Consider the following 21,320-nt stretch of genomic DNA (forward strand, 5'->3'; position numbering starts at 1 on the left):
AAAACTATGCCATTGAAATAAAACTATCCTAAATTGTAATATTATTGTAAGTAAAATATAAAATTCAACGTCCCTAACAAACTATTTTTTGTGTGAGAAATTTGTATGATTCTTGGTTCTTTCGATTATAAATGTTTTAATTTTCTCTTTCCAACTTTAAGTTGGTCTCAAAGCGAAGCCATCACAACCAAAGGAGCCTCAGTCAACTATGAAACCCTAGCGTCCTCTCTCTTTTGGTCCGCGCGAAATGCATATGCGCAAAAGGGTAAACTGATATAATAACGAAAATGTTCGGACAGGATTGACAGGAAAGTGTAGATAAAAGGATGGATCAAATCGTTGTTGATTTGGTGCGATACGGTAGTTTGCTGCAAAATCCTGGTTCATACCTCTGCAACCGTTGAACTCTGAATTGTAAGCCCTGCATAATTCGACCTGCATCATACAGTGGATAAACCTCTGGAAAAAGAATAGATGAAAACCTTACGGTGTAATTAATATTGGTATTATTATGACAACAAATACTACTTAATATTATAATCGGAAAGGTGAACAAAATTAATATAAATAGCGGGAATCCCCCTGATGCTTCAACTTCTGCCAATAACTGTTGAACGCATGGGAAGCCCCCTGATGGGATGCCAGAGTTTCTGGCAAGAAGCACTACTGGTTAGGCTATATTTCGCTGCAGTCCGCTCCTCCATAAACGCATATACCCAATTCAGTGTGCTCTGCTGTCATCAGGTGCCTGCGGATTTGCTATCATCACTGTGCCACAGCTCCCTCTGCTTAGCACTCAACATACCCAAATACTAATTCATTATTCCAGCAGGGCAAGTGACTGTGTAACTAATAGCCTTCCTGCCTGAATTCACAGATACTGTCCATAGATTCCTTGGGAAAAAGCAAGAACATTAATGGTCACAGAAAAGACAGACTGAATCTAACCCAAAACCCATGGGAATCAAATTATTCATTCAGTGCAGAAGAAGAGAAGAAAATCAAGATTCATACCGGTGAGAGTTTGTCTGGGCGAGGCCAGAGACTCATTGTTGTTCTCTGTTTGCCATGTGAGTGAATTGACGTGGACGATTCCCAATGGCTTCCAAGAAGCGAGCTAAAACTAACTTTACCAATTTGGTAGATGTTTTTAATAGTATAATTGTGGAAGACGTCACAAAATTTGATGGTATCAAGAAATGGTTGGTTGATTATTTGTTGAAAGTTTCTGTTACTTGCGTTAGATATTAATTTTTTCCCGAGGTATTAATTATTAATCTGAAAATCTAAAAATCTTCAATCTTCTGACATTCTATCTAATAGTAGAAATTAGTACACAGTAGCAACGAGAGGAGTTACGACATAACTAATTAAAATCCTTAATTACCTTACACAAAAATGTACAGTAAAAATAATAATTTTATTAATGAAATTGATGAAGAATTCATTACTTTTTAATGATGATTAAAAAATAATTGTATTAATGAAATTGATGAGGAATTCAATTCTCTTTTACAGTGATTAAGAGAATCTGCTCACAGTCCGTCCTTCAAAATTGTTTGAAGTTATTTAAATTCTCTGGTAGCATCATTGTGAAGCTGGAAGGATTTGAAGATAGGGCTTCCGGCAAAAATTAAGGTACCCCTTATGCCTGGAACCACGTCTGCAAATCTCCAAATCCAACGCTAGTGGAACATTGAAGTGAGAAGTTGACTGCTCAGAACTTTGAACATCTGCAAATCCCTAAATCTAACTCAAGGCTAGCTTGTTGGAGATTTCTGGTAATTTCAAACAAAACACTGAACAGAGAAACAATGCTCTGTTTTAACTCAGAAAATAATACTCTGTTTTAGCACAGTTTCACAGACCAAAATAAACACTCTGTATTTATTAATCAAACCACTGCAGTTACAAATTTCTTCCTTTCCTCGAGGGATTTCACAAACACTGCTTCAGATGCACAAACAAAATTACTGTCTCATAAAAATTAACTGCTCTGTTCCTTCATTCTTTACACTGCTGTATAAAAAATTTTAATTACTGTATCATAAAAATTAACTGCTCTGTTCCTTCATTCTTTAGACTGCTGTATAAAAAATTTTCAATACATATGCCCTGCTGCATTCTTCACATTACATTTCAGTGTATTTCAATCTCAAAAAATTATCTCAGGCTGCTGCGCATTTCACATAGCAAATTCATTGCATATACAACAACCAAACAAAATTAGATTTAACCTGCTGTAAGAAACTTTCTTACTTTCTTTCCCAAATCCAGCTGCATCTCCCTGCAACAATGCCTTGCTTCAGCCGTTGGTTCAACTGCTCCAGTGCGTCGCCACGCCACTCGAGTCTGGGACACTCAAAGGCGCTGAGTTTCTCCAACGAAACCAATTTTTCAACACCTGACAGTTCTTTTAGAGAAGGACAAGTACAGACGTTTAGCATTTGAAGCTTTGTCAGCTTCTCCAACCCCTGAATTCCTTTTAGCTCCACACATTGATTAACCTCCAACTTCAACAAAGATATCAACCTTTCCAGACTTTGCAGCTCCTCAAGTTGTTTGCAAGACTGGATGCTCAGTTCTTGAAGCTTTGTAAGATTATAAAGCCCTTGTATTGCCCTTAGCTGAGAACAACCAACCAATTTCATGGTCGTGAGTGTTGGCGGCAGTTCTCCTACCTCCACCAGATCATTGCAATCTTCAATGTGCAGATGTTTAAGGTTGGGAGAAACCCCTTCAGGAAAAGATATGTCCTGTATTTTTGTCCGGTTTAGTTCTAAGTATTCTAGCCGATACATGCAATGTTGTTGCTGAACATTGTGAATGGAAGACTCCAATTCTGTCAATATCTCCCTTTCTCCTTCAACAATCCTTTTCAATGGCAGCTCACGTAACGGGCACAGCGTCACTCTCAGCTCTCTAAGATTGTTCATCTTCACCACTTGTGCTGGTAAGTAGTGGATACCACATTTCCTGATTCTCATAATGGACAGCTGGCTTAATTGTCCCAAGGAATCGGGCAAACGTTCCAATCTGTCGCAACCTTCCAGGCGTAATTCCTTCAAGCTGCTTAGGTCACCGAGTGAACGTGGCAGTGTTTCCAAAAAGGGGCTTCCCAGAAACAGAAGATCCAAATTGCTCAGGTTCCCAATATCCGCTGGCAATTCTTTCAAGTGAGTAAGCAACAATCGAATTTCTTCCATGGATTGTTGACGTACAAGTTGGGGAGGCAATACATTGATTTTCCGGGAGTTGGAAAGGTTGACATATTCAAGCATGCAGATATTTGTAAATGTTTCCTTCCTGATGGTCAAATTGTAGCAGCTTGCGAAATTGAGATGTTTAAGTCGAATCAGATTCCCGAAGGAATTTGGAAGCATACGCAAAGTCCAGGAGTGAGAGAGATCGAGGTGCTCGAGATTTGTTAAGCACCCGAAAGAATCAGGGAGTAATTCCATACATGGGCAGCTTAACTGTAGGTATTTCAGCGAGTGTAGATGGCAAAATTCCTCTGGCAAAGTTTCCAGATGAATTGGTACATAATTCACAATCTTTTCAATGTGCTTCAGCTGCCCAATGGACTTGGGAAACTTTAAAAGAGGTGCATATATATTCAACTCCCGCAATTCCAGAGGTGCCTGCAACACAATGTTCATGTTTCAAGTTTCCACTATAAGGTAAGGCATAATATACGATAATTTTTTCATCTCCAAAATTCTTAAACTGCGTTAGAGATCCCTGTGCCGGTACAATGATATACCATAAAATAGAGAGGATTTGCTTGCTTTAGAAGAAAATGTGGATGTAGTGCCTATAAAATGATAGGGGGAATTTTTTCTCTTCTGGTGGGAAGGAGGACAAGCACAAACAATAAAGCAGAGATTATTGCACTATAAGGAGTATTGATGATTAACTAGATCACATACAGGTCTATGGTGATGAAAAAGAAATAGTAGATGGGGTGAAAGATTATAACAATTTCAATCCTCCGATATTAATCAATGGGATGAAACGTATAAAGACATTGGTGAGCAAAACCATCACATAAATTTTGATCACATCTACAGGGAACAGAACTAGACAGTAGACTTGCTATCAAAAAAAGTATTGATAAGGAACAGAACTAGACAGTAGACTTGCCATCAAAAAAAGTATTGATAAAGAATATAGTAAGTTTTTCTTTTCAGCATATGAACAAAGAGCCATGATAAATGCTGGAAGCATAATTTTTTCATAAATATTGGAGTATGATGGACTGTACTTTTTTGGATAATACTAGCCATTGCAAGGCAATGTAAAAAGGAGAACACTCCAGACATATTATAAGTTAAAAGAGTTTATTTCTAGAAAAAAGATTTAAATACACACCGATTGAAAAACCAAGTAAGATGTACTATCTGTTTTTATTAATCTAAATTTAGAAGCGTTTTTTCCTCTGAAAAAAATAGAGAAGAGGGAAAAATGGTTTTAGCTTTAACCTGAGAATTTCGTGGCCATAGTGTGTCCAATTTGTCTCCCACTATGTCTAGAACCCTTAAATTCTTCAACGGAGTCCAGGAAGGAAGGTAAGAGTGGGGACAGTTATACCAGCGCAGCCATAGAAGATTTGATGACTTTACCCTCCTTACTATACTTTGATCTCCAGTTGCAAGAAGTTGTAAGTTCTTGAAACGATATGATGTAGAACGACAGTTATACCAGCGTAGCCATGGAAGATTTGATGACTTTACCTTCCTTACTCTCTGATCTCCAGTTGCAAGAAGTTGCAAGTTCTTGAAATGATATGATGTACAACATTTGAACCATGCCAATTTTGAGTTTGGAAGGTCGCGGTTAGAAATGATGGGAGGAGCCGTGTCATCATTAATAACATTCCTAATGCCTCGCACCTTAGTTAATCCCTGTACATTCTTTGAAAACATTCAATAAACAAATAAAGCATAGCAAGTAGATTTGTTTTTGTTTGAATAAGTAGGCTTTAAAACGTTATTGATATGGACACAAGTATTTGAACAACTTACAGGCGATTGCTGCCACAAATCATGAATGTTGTCCATGGACCGCCAAAAACGACGCGGCATTTCCTGCTCCGCAATTTCCCTTCCCAGGTCTCGAAGGTGGTCATGCATTTGTATTCTATTTTCTTTGTCCAACTCCACCAGACATTTATTCTCTAGATTTAAAAACCCCACCAAACCTTTCCAACCTGAACCATCCCAAATTCTGATGGCCATGTCCCTGTCTTCATCAATGAAATAACAGGCGATGTCCAAGAATATTCGCCGTTCCTCTTCATCCAGTGAATCGTAGCTAATTTTGAGCCGCTTCTGAATCTCATCGGGAAGATTAATTTGACGCATTTTATCTAATTGGCCCTTCCAGTAATACCTGTCATTCATTCCGCAAAGGGACGCCCCAAACACTTTTAAAGATAAAGGCAATCCATCACATGCCTTTAAAAACTCATCTACAAGATCTTTGAATACCAGCGGTGGATGAGGCTGGCAGAAGGCGTATGAACAAAAGAGTTGTCGGGAGTGTGGTTCACTGAGGCCTGTTAGCCTATAAATTGCCGACTTTACTATTCCTGCTCTTATAAGGACATCCTTGTAACGAGAAGTAACCAAAATTAAGCTATCACAACGAAGAACATCCCTCATTGGCAAAAACGCATCCAGCTGATCGGGATGATCTACATCATCTAATATTAGTAGAGCATGAGCAGATGAAAGATACCTTCTAAGCATCTCTATGCCTTCGTCAATGCTATCTATCTGCAGCTCCAAGTGAGCTACATCCTTAACAAGTTTGCTCTGTAAGAAATTTAAAGACATCCTACCTGCCGCCTCTCTTACATTAAATAAGAAGCAGGATTTGTCGAAATGGGAACTCTTCCTATTGAACAGTTCTTTGGCTAGCGTTGTCTTCCCCGCTCCACCTAAGCCCACGATTCCCAAGACCTGGGCTTTCCCATTCTGCCTCTGCTGCCAGGACAATGTGATTTCAAAATCCTCTACTTTTTCTTCTAGACCAGTTGGATATCTGGCTACATTCAAAGCTGTTTTTCTGAGCTTTTTAACAACGCATTTTACTACCTTATTTAACAGCTTCCCCTCATCGCTGGCCATTCACAACAAAACAAACAAAATTTTAGATGTAAATAAAGACAACTTCATAAATAATAGCAAAGGGAGAGTTAAAATTGGAGTTCTAACCCATAGTAGGTCTCTAGCTCGAAACCGCTGGCCATTCACAACAAAACAAACAAAATTTTAGATGTAAATAAAGACAACTTCATAAATAATAGCAAAGGGAGAGTTAAAATTGGAGTTCTAACCCATAGTAGGTCTCTAGCTCGAAACCGCTTAAGAGTGAGACGTCAAACAGGGCTTTTCTCCAGTTATCAAGGGCATTTCCTATTTCCAATCCTACTGCATATTTAATGCGCTTGAGATGCAGGGGCGATAGCCACCTGCACGGCGCGCGTTGCAGGTGGCTATCGCCCCTGCATCTCAACGTGCATTAAATATGCAGTAGGATTGGAAATAGGATCCGCCGTTATCAAGTGTCTGGGGGTCGTATCTGCATTTCTCCTCATGGATATTCAGGGCTAGAGCATACCGTCCACCTTTGTTCGTCCATCGAAGATCGGCGGGCTTTACATTATAAAAGACCGGAATAACAACAGCCCGAGACTTCATTATAAGGACGAGCTCCTCTAGACACCATTTTGACTCTGCATATCCAGGGGAAAAAATCGCAACATGGACAGACGCGGTTTTGATAGCCGCTTCAATTTGAGAAATCAAGTTGTGACCCGCCTGCAATTCCTCCCGATCCAGGAAAGGTTGCAATCCATGTGAAAGAAGGCGATAATAAAAATGGCTAGCGAAAGTGTTTTTGATGTCCGGCCCGCGGTGACTTATGAATACATCATAATTACAAGTAGTAGTAACGCGGGAGGTGGAGGCCAAAGAAGTGGACGCCTGCAGATCTGCCATTGATATCAAATGAGAAGATGAATAAGTGAATGAAGGTATCGGGGTGGATATTTAGGTCGCCTCGCCAACTCAAAATCTACAATCTCTCTTTTTTACAACGCAGCAAAACAGGAATACAAGACCCGGTATCCCCTGCCTGCCATATTTCGTGTTTCTTTCATTGCAATTTCAAGGTTCCTTCGTGGAAGACCTCCAGGCTCCATAACGCGTTTACGTCATTATCGATCAATGAAAGTAAGCTTTTTGTCAAGCCGAAAGTAGACGTTGGGGGAGTGCCGATTGAATATTTCTCAACACCACCGCTACGGCTTCTAGATGATCTGAGAACGTGACACATACATACAACAAGAACACATGCTGTAAGCCTTTTGGACGAGAGTAGTCTAGCGAGGTCACAATTTCAATAACAAAATAATGATAGTAGTTTTTGACGTCATAATTATTTTACTTTGAAAATAATGGAAATTTAAGATTTTGATAATTTTTTACTAAAATGTTTGGAAATTCAAATTATAGTTGTCATATTTCAAGATTTTGAGTGGTTAGGGGTATATTGGGGAAGCCACAATTTAATTTAAAAAATAATGGAAATTTCCATACAATTTTGACAAAATCTTGCTGAAATTTTTAAAAATTTAGATTACAACTGTCATACTTCAAGATTTTGAGTGCCTCAATATTTTTGATTGTACTGAATCTATTTTTACCTTTCACCATAAAAAAAACAATTCAAACAAAACTATAATCAAAATTTTAAAATATCTTCTCACCAAATTCCCGCGAAAAGTTTATTATCTAAATAAAATGAAATGAAATTGTGACATCAATAAAGAACACCTTTAGAATGTGTGTAACGGTTATACATGGTGAATATCCATCGTTTACAATAAACACCTTACACAGTGATAGAAAGAAAAACTACCATCAATATGTTCATATGAATCATATGCCATCTTTATCAACTTGGATGTTCACTGAGATGGCATATGAATCATTTTATCAACTTGGATGTTCACTGAGATAATCCGTCGACACAACTATTCAAATTCTAATTATAATTTTTAATTAGTTAGGTTAGGGAAAGATTTGTATTTCTGAAGCGTGGGCGTACCCACCTCAGATTGTTATTATAGTCCTTATCCAGAGTATATCCATGTGCAAACGCATTTCGACTTGGTATTCCACCATTTTACATATTTCAGTGTTCTGTTTACCCATTCTAGCTTTGCATCTTTAAAAGATTAAAAAACGGTCAATAATAGTTTTGGATAAGACATTCTTGATTCCATCGTATGATACTCGTAGTCAGCGAGAACTTTCCAATGAAACCAGATTTACTGAACTCTGACGAGAACTCTCCAATGAAACCAGATTTACCGAACTCTGATTCTGTAAAGCCAATTTATAATTGTCGAAAGTTGGGAGCGTGTCGCTAACAAAAATAAAGTGGTTTAACTTGAGGGATTAAAAATGGATTTCATTAGCAACTGAAGTAACTTCCGACATTTCCTTGGTTTAATGCAGGGGAAGGTTTTTAATGGTGCGACTAAAACGGATGTTTGATAATGGGAATGGTTCATGTTTTCAAAGAAAGTGCAGTGAAAAATAATTCCTTGACTTTTCACCATCGAATTATTTGCCATGAAACTTCCTCCACCTTTCCAACCAGCTCACAAGGATAATCATTCGATCATTTCAATCTACATGTGTTGGCAATGACCAGACAGCAGTGATTCACATTAAAAGATGTCACAACAATATTGGTTACAAGTCCTGGAATAGGTAAAATAGGTGGATGGCTACCCATATTCACTGGATCAGCAAGTCAAGATTTTTCAATTAAAAAATAACATAAAAAAAATTAAAAATGATAAAAAACATAAAATTACCTCATTTGAAGAGATCAAGGAAGTTGCAATCTGACACTTTTCAAATCATTTTATGGCAGGAGCCTCGGTCTGCTTGGAGAAGGAAGAATCTATTCTTCAACACACCCCTTCTATAGTCTTTGCGGAAGAAAATAAAGAACTTGATAAGGATATATCTAAGGAGATCAATGGTTTCTTGATTAATTTTTATCGGACATGTTGGAACCTAATCAAGCTTGATTATGTTCATTTGATAAGGTATGTGCACACATCATATAGGATGGAAGGGGCTAAGGGCTATCGATTCCATTTTTCTTGCCCTCATTCCGAAAGAATCTAACCCTTTTTCTTTTTCACGATTTTTCCCAATATCCTTGTGCAATTTTTCTTACAAAATTTTATCCAAGGTCATCGTCAATAAAGTGAAAGTTCTCTTACCAAAGTTCATTTCCAAATCACAAGGGTGATTCATGTCAAACCGACAAATTTGGGATAATATTCCTTGCTCGGAAGGCCATCTATTCCAACAAAGTTAGGGGTGAAAAGGGAATGGTTATTAAAATAAATATGGAAAATGCTTTTGGCAGGGTAAGCCACTCCTTATTCAAGGTTATGGAAAAATTTGGCTTCTAAGTCCTCATTTATCAGTGGGATTACTATCTGCACTAACAGGTTATGGATATGCCCTTTGGTCAATGGTAAAGCCTCTTCTTTCTTTCAAGCAAAGAGGGGTCTTAGGCAAGCGTGTCCCCTCTTCCCTCTTCTATATATCATCTTGGCTAAATCCTTGGGTAGAATGTTGAATTATGAAAGGGATGTTAGTAACCTTCTAAGAATCTAGATAGTCAAATGTGTCAAATGAATAAATTGGTCACAGTTCGTGGATAACGTTATCTTTATGGCTGCTACCTTCACAATCATGGCCTTTAGATTCAAAGCAGTTATGGCTTTCTTTATCGAAGTTTCGGGGGTCTCATAAATTGGAATAAAAGCCAAGTATATGGTTGGAGTGTAAGTAAAAATATCTGGCTAAGAATCAGACAAATTCTCTCCTTTTCTATTTAGGAAGAATGGACTTAATTTACATATTTGGGGATACCTAACAATCTTCGTTCTCAGAACGACAATACTTGGCAAAAATATCCTCTCCAAAATCAAGGACAACATGAAGTGGTGGAGAGCATAGTAACTAAATATACCTAACTCAGTGGTCCTTCTCAAATATGTTTTATCTTCTTTACCCCTTCTCTATGTTCTATTGGGTCCAACCAGGATAAATATGAAACTTGCAAAAGATTATCGAGAATTTCTATGGGAAAGAGGAAAGTCCTCCACAAATTAGTTCCACCTCATCAATTGGTCAACCATTCGTGCCCCGAAATCCATGGGTGGTCTTGGAGTTCGGGACCCTAACTAGTCAACAAGGCTTTAAGGGATAAGCTTTGCTGGGCGCTGATCTCTGGTCCTTATAATTGGTGGGAAAAAGCCATCCATCGGAAGTGTCTCCAAGGCAACCACGACAGGTGCTTGGACAATCATTTGAGTGTTATTTGTGGATCTCTTATTTGGAAATTCTTGAATGCTATTGCACGAGCTCTTTCTGTACTAATGGTTGTTGGATACACTAAGAGCAAATTTTCTTGTTTTGTGTCTATATTGCAAATTAATCCCCTATACACTAGAGTGGATACTTATGCCGATACAATTATCAACTCACACCTCTTTTTTGGGTAATAAAATTATTTCCCAATTCTGATTAAAAAAAGAAGAAAGAAGAAAAAATAGGCAATGACATTTATTTTGTCACGTAGGTTCAGAGGTTATACCAGTTTAGGATAGCACGTAACCAAGATTCTCAACACTTTCTATGGCCTCTTTCTTTTCTTTAGAAAAAATCTCTATCATACACATTGTCATGGTGTTAGCTAAAATTAGCAATTGAAAAAAAAAAAGTGCATTATTCAAAGCATTAAAAATGTTGTACAACTATTTACCAGTGAGCCGGTATCCAAAATAGTCCTATGGAGGTGAATTTGTTCTTATCCTCGATAGAATTTTTGAGTCTATTTTGTTTTTTTAACCAATAAATTAGGTAAATCGTAATTAAATCATAAATGAAAAACAAAAAATAACTACTTAGTGACAATTCTAAGAGGGGTAATAATTTTTTTTTAAAGATGATCTGTCAATAAGATTATTTAGAAAATGATTTATTCAATAAAATGACTCTTCATTATTTATAATTTAATAAATATTTATATTTATAATTTTTTATAAAAAATGAGAATAACTTTTTTGAAATATCATGTGTATTTAATTAACGCAATAAATGTTAATAATTATTTTTCTTTTATATTAAATTATTTGACAATAAAATTATTACAATGGGTTTAAAAAAGCAATCTCATAATAATCTTTTTTAACTTATTAATTTTATAATATCTAAGAATATAATTTCAATTTTATTTTATCGCTTAAAATCCATCAAAATTTATTAATTTAAAAACTTTTAAATGTGAAATATTATGATATTTTTAATTTTAACAATGTGAAAGCTTATTTGGCGTAGAATAGACAGTGATGAGGTGCGTTATTAAGACGTTCTGTGATGTGAAGGTTATTGGTTCAAAGTTATGTGGGAAAAAATCTAGTAATATTAAAAATTTAGTTAAATTTATATCATAAATTCTATTAATTCTATGAAAAGGACTAAACACTAATATTATAGAAAATTTTAAAATAATATTCTTGATATATTTTAAATTATAATTAAATAAGATTAAAATGAATATCAATTATATCTGAAATTAAAAATTCAATTATTCTAATAAAATTATTAATTGTAAACTAAGGCCAAAATTATTATTTCTAATAATTTTATAAATTTCTAAGAATTTTAATTATATTGTAAAAATTAATTATAAATAAAATAAATTTTTTTGGATTAAATAATAATATTAATTTTATAAATTTTTAATAAAATTCTATATTATAATTAAATAAAATTAAAATTAATATTAATTATAATTAAAATCATTTCAATCTTGATTTATAATCCAAATATTCTTATAAAAATACTAACCGTAATAATAATTAAGTATTATTAATTATTAATTAACCTGGCGTAAAACATGTTGGCTACCATCATTCCCGTTCCATCACTCTCTCACACTTCTATTTATTCATTTCGTTGAGATCTAGCTTATATATTTTTTGATCTATCCTGACGATGAGCCACGATCGATGGCTTGAAATGTTGATTTAAATAATTCTAGATGCGATAATCTAAGAAGAAAACGCTACACAAAATACAAATCACAGAAGCCTAAGAACAATAATATGGATAATTAATTGGGGCTCTGATGTTCCTTGTGAACACCCGTCCAGATATATGCTATGTAATAAACACTTTGAGTCAATTCATGACTGAGCCCCTCCATGCACATTAGATCGTTGCCAAACACATATTGAGATATTTGCATGGGTTGATTACACTTGGTCTGAGATATTCTGTCAGAGATGTTCAACTTCATGGATACACTGATGCTGACTGGGCAGGAAATGCTATTGATATAAAGAGTACATATGGAAGTTTCTTTAGCCTTTGATCTTCCAAGATATCCTAGATGAGCAGGAAACAAAAGTATGTAGCATTGAGCACCGCTGAAGCAGAATACATTGCAGCTAGCATCGTTAGTTGTGAAGCAGTTTGGTTGAGGAAGCTCTTTGGAGATCTATTTGAGTAGGTCTTAGACACTATAGTGATATATTGTGACAATAAAGGTGGGATCAATTTGGCAGAGAATCTTGTGTTTCATGACAAGTCTAAGACAATTTTATTCAATATCACTTTATTCGAGACATGGTGCAGAGAGGAGTTGTTAGACTCCATCACATATCGACATATGAGAAGATTGTAGATATTCTCACCAAGGCATTACTGCAAGGAAAGTTTTTGGTCTTCATAGAGCAGTTTGGAATGATGGATGTGGCTCCTTCGGATAAGGGGCAATGCTAATCGAGAACACTGAGCCAACACTTCCTACCCTGTTTGAGCTCCCAGTGTGAGGAATTGAGATAGAGGGCTCTTGGGGTTGAGGAATTTTTGGACAATAAGGTACTCCCCTAGATATTACCCATAGAGTTGGAGATGCTGCTCCCCTATCTTCATAGGGACAAAGATGCTTCTCCCCTACCTGGTCTATGGAGAGTATTCCCGAGTTGGCATCATATCCTAAAGCAAGGCTTGTTGGGAATACCATTCTCCCTTTGGCCAACGGGTTGAGAGTGTACTTGGGCTGTACAACCCAAGTCGATTATGAAGCAAGTGTTCTACCACATGAGTATTGAGGTTCATTGATGGAAAGATTGGTAGGAAATAACATTGGGTTGAGACTTGCTCCCCTTTTGAGATTATGGGTTGAGAATGAGCCCCTCGATGAGATTCTAGGGTCAAAGATGTGCTCCCTTATATGGTTAAGTTGTCCTATTGCTCGGTATGGGTGGAAGCTGTTGTCCCCAATTCTTCTTCTTTTAGACTTGAGAAAGTTTCAGCAGATAGAGTTTAGCAAAGATAGCCAAAACATGATGACAATATGACAGGATGATGTGATGATCAACAGATAGATATTGGCAAGTGGAATTCTTCCTAGTTGAGAGGGAGTGTTATTTTTTCAACTAGGGTCAAATTACACCTTGGAAAAATCAGATGACTAAGATGATGATTTCAATAAATTCCTCATTTCGAGAGGACCAAAATCAACCTAAATATCACCCATTTGGACAAGAGGAAGTTGATTTTTGAATTATTTCATCCACTCATGTATAATGGAATGGGTCGACCCTAAGCAGATGTGAAATTGGACAGTTTGGCCTCAACCCCAAGTGGGCCCTCATGGAAGCCTATAAATGAAAGATACCTCAAGCTAATTTCTACACATTGCCTTTCCAAAGCCTTTTCCAATTTCCCTTTAGCCATAATAAACCAAATGAACACCTACTAGGATGTTTTGCCCAACATTCAACTTGGAATATGTGTCCCATGACCTTGGTATTATTTTTCCTTTATTAAATTTATTACATGAAATTTTAACCTGGGGCTGTTACAAACCCCTCCCCCTCAGGGGAACATAATCCTCAATGTTATATGACAACTATAACTAACAAAACCACTGAAAATGAAAACATACTTCCTATGGAGCTTTATAACCCATCTCATTGCAATATTTACAATGACCATTGCTAAAAACATAACAATCATACCATTTACTGGAGCTTTATAAGACAACTCATTACAGTATTTACAATAAAAACACATATATACATATGCACATTTACTCCAACCATTGAAATAAAAGGATACGATGCTCGCATCAGTCAACAAGGGAATCCAGAGGCTCACATCTCCACCCTCGAAAGTAGTACCAGGATTTACCTCCTTCCCAAGAAGTTCAAAATCCATTGCCAAAGTCAAACCTACATGAAATGTCCAACTATGATCCTTGTGCCACCTATTCCCTCCATGAACAATTACTGGCTCATTTTTCCATGGAACACTCCTAATGTGTTTTTGATTCCATGAGTAAATGCTAATGACCAAAACAAATCCATACTCCAGTCTTCCCTTCTCTACTACACAGTCCCTCAGGAAATTTGGTCACCCCCTTCTATGTAGTCACTCACCTTCCAAGTTCCCCAACATCCCCTTTCCTAGGTGATCCATCCCTTGGAAAGGTTTCCTTGCATCAGAAGGTCCAAAAACTAAGGCATATCCCTGCCTCAAAACCATCATACCTGTCATAGCATGTTCATGGCAATCAATGTGCACTATTGAGTACTAGTGTCCCACAATGGCCCTGCTCTTGAAGTGCCTTACCAACATACTGCTTCCTGTTCCAATTCCTTTTGTTGTTGTTTCTAATTCTTGTAATTAATTTCAACCCATCCAAACTAGACATTTTCCATGCTTTCCAATACTTAGCACGTAATTGACATTAGACCAAAAAGGAATTGAAATTAATTAAACTCATACTTCATTGATGGCCCATCAATAAGGTACACTTGCAATTCTGTTCACTTCCTATCACTTGTAAATCAAATTAACTCTTGACCAAATCATCATGTATAAACATATCACATCCAGTTAACTCAAAATGCAACCATCATAAATCAAAATCATAAATCACATGTGACCATCATAAATCAAAGTCATAGATCACATGCATAAAACTGAAATGAAAGACTAATACTTATCTTTCAATCAATTTTTTGCTTCTACATTTTCTCTTTGTCCTTTCTATACACACACTAAATTTGTTGTCAAAACTGGCAAGCACCTAGTGTCTTCTCTTCTCTTTGACCACGTACACATACACATAATGTACACCGCATGCATACAGCCACACATGACATACAACAAAAATAGTTACCGATCAAACTAGAACTATTACCTCAAAACACGAACTCTACCAATGAAACCCCAAAAAAACATGAAAAACAACCCGAAGACAAAAAGTGTTGATTATGCATCAACACTTTTTTTCTGGAGCAAATTTTCAATATTTTTTGAAAATAATAGTAAAAAACAACAAAAGCCATTTTTTTCGGTGCAAAAAAAACCTTGAAATTGAAAAGTGTTGATGCTAAGATATCTAATTTTTTTTCGGGATAAATTTTCAACAATTTTTAGCAATGGCGTTAAAGATAAATTATCGAGACCCCAAAAAACCTTAAAATTGCAACAATTTTTAGCAATGGCGTTAAAGATAAATTATCAAGACTCCAAAAAACCTTAAAATTGCAACAATTTTCAAGCATGACATTAAAGATAAAACATCATGTCTTTGCAAAGCCTTAAATTTCCAAAAATTTTCAATCATGATGTTAAACATAAATTACTTATAATTGTTTTCAACCATAACAATAAAGATAATATATCGTGACTTAGAAAAACCTTAAAATTTTGATAATTCTTCAACCATGTAATTGAAACCAAATATCCTGACTGCAAAAAACCTTAAGTTTTAAATATATTTCAACCATGGCATTATGGAAAAATTATGACTAAAAAATATTTAAAAATGAACACTTGAATGAAAGAGTCATTATACCAAGAGTAATTTCTTTTTTAAATGCTAAAAGTATAGCTATTTTAAAATCTTAGCCTAAGACAACTTGACACATTGCAACAAAAATTTAAAAATCAACCATCAAATTGACATGTAGTGTAGGTGAACTTGACCTATTGCAATGAAATCTTAAAAATCAACCATGAAATTGATACGTTGTGGGGTAAACTTGTCCATTATAACGATAACTTTAAAATCAACTATCAAATTGACACATAATGAGGTTGGGTTGCTAGTTGATGATCGACACGAACCCTACAAAAAAATAAAATATAACAAAATAATAAATAAGTAGATAAATAAATAAAAATGAAAAATACAAAACAAAATAAAAATTAAAAGTAAAACAAAAAAACAAAAAATTTTAAAAATAACAACTAATAAATAAAACAATATATTAAAACATAAAAAAATAAATTAAAAAGATAAAAAATACAAAAAAATTCAAACATAAAAATAAATATAAAATATCTTTAAGAGAAATCATAAAGTAGTTTTGAGAGTCGACATGCTTCAAACCACTTATATATATATATATATATATATATATAATTTCTTTAAAAAACAAAATTATCTTAAAAAGATAAAAATAAAAATAAAAATAAAAATAAAAATAAAATAATTTAAGAAAATAATTAAAAAATTTAATACTAAGAAAACAAATAAATGAAAGTGAATTAGATAATAAAAAATAAACAATTTTTTTAATACAAATTAAAAACAATTAAAAAATAAATATTTAACTCATAATGTTAAATTTAAAATTAAAAAAACAAAAAAAATATCTAAAAAACATTAAAAAAGGAAAAAGTTAAAACAAAAAATAAATTTTAAATTTTGAACAAAAATTATTAAAAAAATTAAACCAAATATGAAAAAATATTTAAAAAAAATAATAAAAATTAATTCAAAAAGATAAATGGGAAAAAATAAAAATAAAAAACGAAAAAAATAACTAAGAATATATATATATATATATGTTTGTGGGGTAAAAATATAAAAATTTAATTAGAAAAACCAATAAAAAAAACAAATAAATAAAAGTGAATTAGGTAATTAAAAAATAAATAAATAAAAAAATTAATTAAAAACTAAAAATTATTTTAAGAAAATGTGATTTCTACCAAAAGATTTTGCTTAATTCATTATGGATCACAGAACCCTGAATATAAAAACTATTTTTTTTTTTAAATAAATAAATAAAAATAAAAAATATATTAAATAAAAAAACCCATTAAAAATATAAAATTTAAAAGAAAATGAATTAAGGAAAAAAAACAATTAAATTTATAATATATATATATATATATATATATATATATATATATATTGTAAGTTTGGTAGGACCTTCTCATTTTCGAGTTTTTACATGCCCGTTATTCACCCCATTTCTGGGGAGGGTAGCACAAGAATCGAACCCAAGATCTCCAGTTCGGTGACACTTCATTTCCATGACCATTGCCACTTGAGCTACTGATGTAGCCAGCCGCACTGGCCCACACTTCCACGTGTCCGGAAGGTTATGTTTGTTTGTTGGACTTTACGACGTGTTAAACGTTGGGGGATGTTTTCAATGGTTGCATGCAAGTTGCTTTGTTGATATTTGTTTGGCAATGGAATGAGTTAATGCTACATTTAATCACCACCTACTCACCTTGGGCCTGGTTCCTCGACCTGCTCTTTGGCCAAAACACTTTGGCTTCCCAGTCATTCGCGATTGTTCTGTTCGCCAGTGAGGTTGCTGCGAGGGTTTGTTGATTGTCCTGTGTGGTTTCTGCTCTGGTGAGTATGGTGTTCCCTGGTTCTTCTCCGGGTGTAACTGTGAGTGTATACTGGCCTTTCCAACTTGGTTGTAAGCTCGTTGATGGTTTTCTCCGGTGGCTCAATACCGTTTTGGTTCTGGTGTGCTCGCTCGGCTCCTTTTCACCTGGTAAGGTTTCTGGTCTCGTCCTGCTATTCTGCTTTGGTCTGGTTGTAAAGTCTGGTGTCCCGTCTGGTAACTGCTCCTTGCTATTATTCCTTTGCTTCTGCCTTCGTTTGGTCGCCTTTGCTGGTATTATCGTTGTCTCTGGTCACTGCTCTGTGCGTAAAATGATGTCAACTTTCGTCGTCTTGGATTCAGGTAGCAACTTGGTGGTTTTCCACGGCCCTGAACAGGTATTGACCCCTTCCCTGATTCAAATCGGCCTCCTCATGGTATTGACGCTAACCAGCAATGTTCCTTCTGTCTCAGCTCTGTCGGTTTTCTTGGCAACGGCTCTGCTCCTCGAGCCCTGGTCCGGCTTACTCAGGTAAGGTATGAAAACCCTTTTGTTTCTGTGCGGGTTTCGACTCCAGTTCTTTTGCTGCGTAAGTATGTTGACAATGCTCGTTTGTGTGTACAGGTCAGCGACTCGACCTGGGTACGCGGGTTCCTCCGGGTTTCAACTTCCCAAAGGTGGCGAACCTCTGCCGGTAGGCTCTGGCTCTTCAATCTGTTGATGCACTGTTAGGATTCTGGGGTTTCTGTAGAGTTGATAGTTTGCCGTTTGTTGCTTTCCGTCTGTGGTTGATGTCCCTTTCGAAGGTTAAACTTCGGCCTGGCTATAATTCCTGGTTAACTGCTTGTTTGAAAGGTTATGGGGTTACTGTTCCCAAACCCTAGACTAGGGTTTGTCCACTCTGGACACGGCACTTGTTTTTATATATCAAAGAATATAATATATATGTATATGTCTCGGTCAGCAGCAAGGAAAATATGGTTTTGTTATCACTGTTCAACTTGTGTAAATCATGAGAAGTCGTTTGGTGAAATACCTTTGCTGTGGGTTGTTCTTTCACACTCTGTTTCCTGTTTGCTCTCGGTCGTTTGCTATCTTTCAGTACTCAGACTGTCGATCCACTCGCTGGTCCTTCACTCTGTATATGGACATTTGCATGAATTTGAAATGGTTCGTTTGATAGGCGATAACAAAAAAGAGTCACGAACTCATGTGGTCGCTCATAGTTTGTTAGTACAACTCTTTTGCAATTCGATAAACGAAATCACAGTGTTACAGTAAATAGGCAATGAATACAGATGGACAATATCTGGAAAATAAGATCTGTCTCTGTTTCTTTTATTTTTCTGATATAAAATTGTTGAACCTTTTCCTTGTCTTACATTTCTGTTCTTATACATTTTGATTACAGTTAATTGAAACTATCATTGATTCAGTGGAGCTGGCACGATATGGTTGATAATCATAGTTCGGTTGACATTACAAGATTTTTATTTAGACAGTTTTGTCTTTTCTCTTCTAAGTTGACAGATTAAATATTTAACTACTGTTTTATTACTGTTTGGACCATAACAACCCTAACCAACATTTAACTTTGACATTTAACAACTAAGAGTAAAGTAAACTAAAATCCTATCTCATGACTCCATAAACTAATTAAAAAAAAAAACAATCTAGATACTCAACAACCTTCCAACCTGGCGAGACTTCACCCAGTCATGTTGAGCTAGATGCTCCTGCATCAGGCTCTTGGGGCAAAAAGAAATCATGGCTCCGGTCCATGAGCTTCTTGACTAAAGTCATGTCTGTTCAATTTTCCTGGCATCAAGCCACGAATTGTCCTCAATAGGACGGTTCTTCCACTTGACCAGGTACTACATATATTCCTTCCGCCGAGTTCGTTTAACCACATGAGTGTCGAGAATTCTTTCGATCTCGGGAGGTTGAACGTAAGGCATCTGTCTCTTCCAAGCTTCTCCGTCTTCCTGGGTACTCCGTGTAGATTGCGTGGTTCCATCTTCTTCCTTTTCCTTTGGGTCAGCCGTGTAAGGGAACAAGTCTACTACGTTAAAGAAAGGTGAAATGCCTATTTCGGGTGGCAACTGTATCTCGTAGGCATTTGCTAAAAATAGTAAATGCTGAAATGAATAAGGAAATAGATGAGACTGACTGGGGGGTCTAGGTGGAATAGGCAGGTGTCCACCAATATCCACCTGGATCAGCAAGCCAGGGTTCTTCAATGGAAAAATAACATGAAGAAAATTAAAGATGATGAAAGACATGAAGTTACCTCATTTGAAGAGATCAAGGAAGTTGCAATCTCACACTTTTCAAATCATTTTATGGCAGGAGCCTCAGCCTCCTTGGATAAGGAAGAATCTATTCTTCAACACACCCCTTCTATAGTCTTTGCGGAAGAAAATAAAGAACTTGATAAGGATATATCTAAGGAGGAGGTTCTCACAACAATCTAGGGGTTGGAGCCAGACAAGGCCGCAAGCCCGAATGATTTCTTGATTAATTTTTATCGGACATGTTGGAACCTAATCAAGCTTGATTATGTTCATATGATAAGGTATGTGCACAAATCATATAGGATGGAAGGGGCTATCGATTCCATTTTTCTTGCCCTCATTCCGAAAGAATCTAACCCTTCTTCCTTCTCATGATTTTTCCCAATATCCTTATGCAATTTTTCTTACAAGATTTTATCCAAGGTCATTGCCAATAAAGTGAAAGTTCTCTTACCAAAGCTCATTTCCAAATCACAAGGGTGATTCATGTCAAACTGACAAATTTGGGATAATATTCCTTGCTCGGAAGGCCATCTATTCCAACAAAGTTAGGGGTGAAAAGCAAATGGTTATTAAAATAGATATGGAAAATGATTTAGGAAGGGTAAGCCACTCCTTATTCAAGGTTATGGAAAAATTTGGCTTCAAGTCCTCATTTATCAGTGGGATTACTATCTGCACTAACAGGTTATGGATATGCCCTTTGGTCAATGGTAAGCCTCCTCTTTCTTTCAAGCAAAGAGGGGTCCTAGGCAAGGGTGTTCCCTCTTCCCTCTTCTATATATCATCTTGGCTAAATCCTTGGCTAGAATGTTGAATTATGAAAGGGATGTTGGTAACCTTCTAAGAATCCGGATAGTCAAGTGTGTCAAATGAATAAATCACTCACAGTTCGTGGATAACATTATCTTTATGGCTGCTGCCTTCACAATCATGGCCTCTAGATTCAAAGCAGTTATGGCTTTCTTTATCGAAGTTTCAGGGGGTCTCATAAATTTGAAGAAAAGCCAAGTATATGGTTGGAGTGTAAGTAAAAATATCTTGCTAAGAATCAAACAAATTCTCTCCTTTTCTATTTAGGAGGAATGGACTTAATTTACATATTTGGGGATACCTATCAATCTTCGTTCTCAGAGCGACAATACTCGGCAAAATATCCTCTCCAAAATCAAGGACAACATGAAGTGGTGGAGAGCATAGTAACTAAATATACCTAACTCAGTGGTCCTTCTCAAATATGTTTTATCTTCTTTACCCCTTCTCTATG

The 21,320-nt window shown here is 35.8% G+C and overlaps 2 protein-coding genes across 2 annotated transcripts; both read right to left on the minus strand.

The window, feature by feature from the left end:
* Positions 1–1,955: 1,955 nt before the first annotated feature.
* LOC149231094 (TMV resistance protein N-like) lies at positions 1,956–6,125 on the minus strand. Its single transcript, XM_089379124.1, has 3 exons — positions 5,025–6,125; positions 4,482–4,904; positions 1,956–3,641 (listed from the first exon to the last, which is right to left on the minus strand). The coding sequence occupies exons 1-3, from the start codon at positions 5,835–5,837 to the stop codon at positions 2,256–2,258; spliced, it is 2,622 nt and encodes an 873-aa protein (XP_089235250.1). The 5' UTR covers positions 5,838–6,125; the 3' UTR covers positions 1,956–2,255.
* Positions 6,126–6,515: 390 nt separating this feature from the next.
* LOC149231095 (putative 2' cyclic ADP-D-ribose synthase BdTIR) lies at positions 6,516–7,004 on the minus strand. The gene has a single exon (XM_089381541.1). It carries the CDS (start codon positions 7,002–7,004, stop codon positions 6,516–6,518), a length of 489 nt encoding a protein of 162 aa, XP_089237667.1.
* Positions 7,005–21,320: the final 14,316 nt, after the last annotated feature.

Source organism: Pinus tabuliformis, chromosome J, assembly GCF_031772625.1.
Source record: "Pinus tabuliformis cultivar Carrire ecotype Pingquan chromosome J, CPIR1, whole genome shotgun sequence".
Taxonomy (NCBI): Eukaryota; Viridiplantae; Streptophyta; class Pinopsida; order Pinales; family Pinaceae; genus Pinus; species Pinus tabuliformis.

Bases quoted from the DNA above. Each gene is read 5' to 3' on its own strand.
- LOC149231094 (XM_089379124.1), bottom strand. From the start codon at position 5,837: ATGTCTTTAAATTTCTTACAGAGCAAACTTGTTAAGGATGTAGCTCAC. The intron at 4,905-5,024 runs GTAAGTTGTTCA...AAGAATGTACAG, and splicing joins ATTTGTGGCAGCAATCGCCT to GGATTAACTAAGGTGCGAGG. The intron at 3,642-4,481 runs GTTAAAGCTAAA...ATTGTGTTGCAG, and splicing joins TATGGCCACGAAATTCTCAG to GCACCTCTGGAATTGCGGGA.
- LOC149231095 (XM_089381541.1), bottom strand. From the start codon at position 7,004: ATGGCAGATCTGCAGGCGTCCACTTCTTTGGCCTCCACCTCCCGCGTT.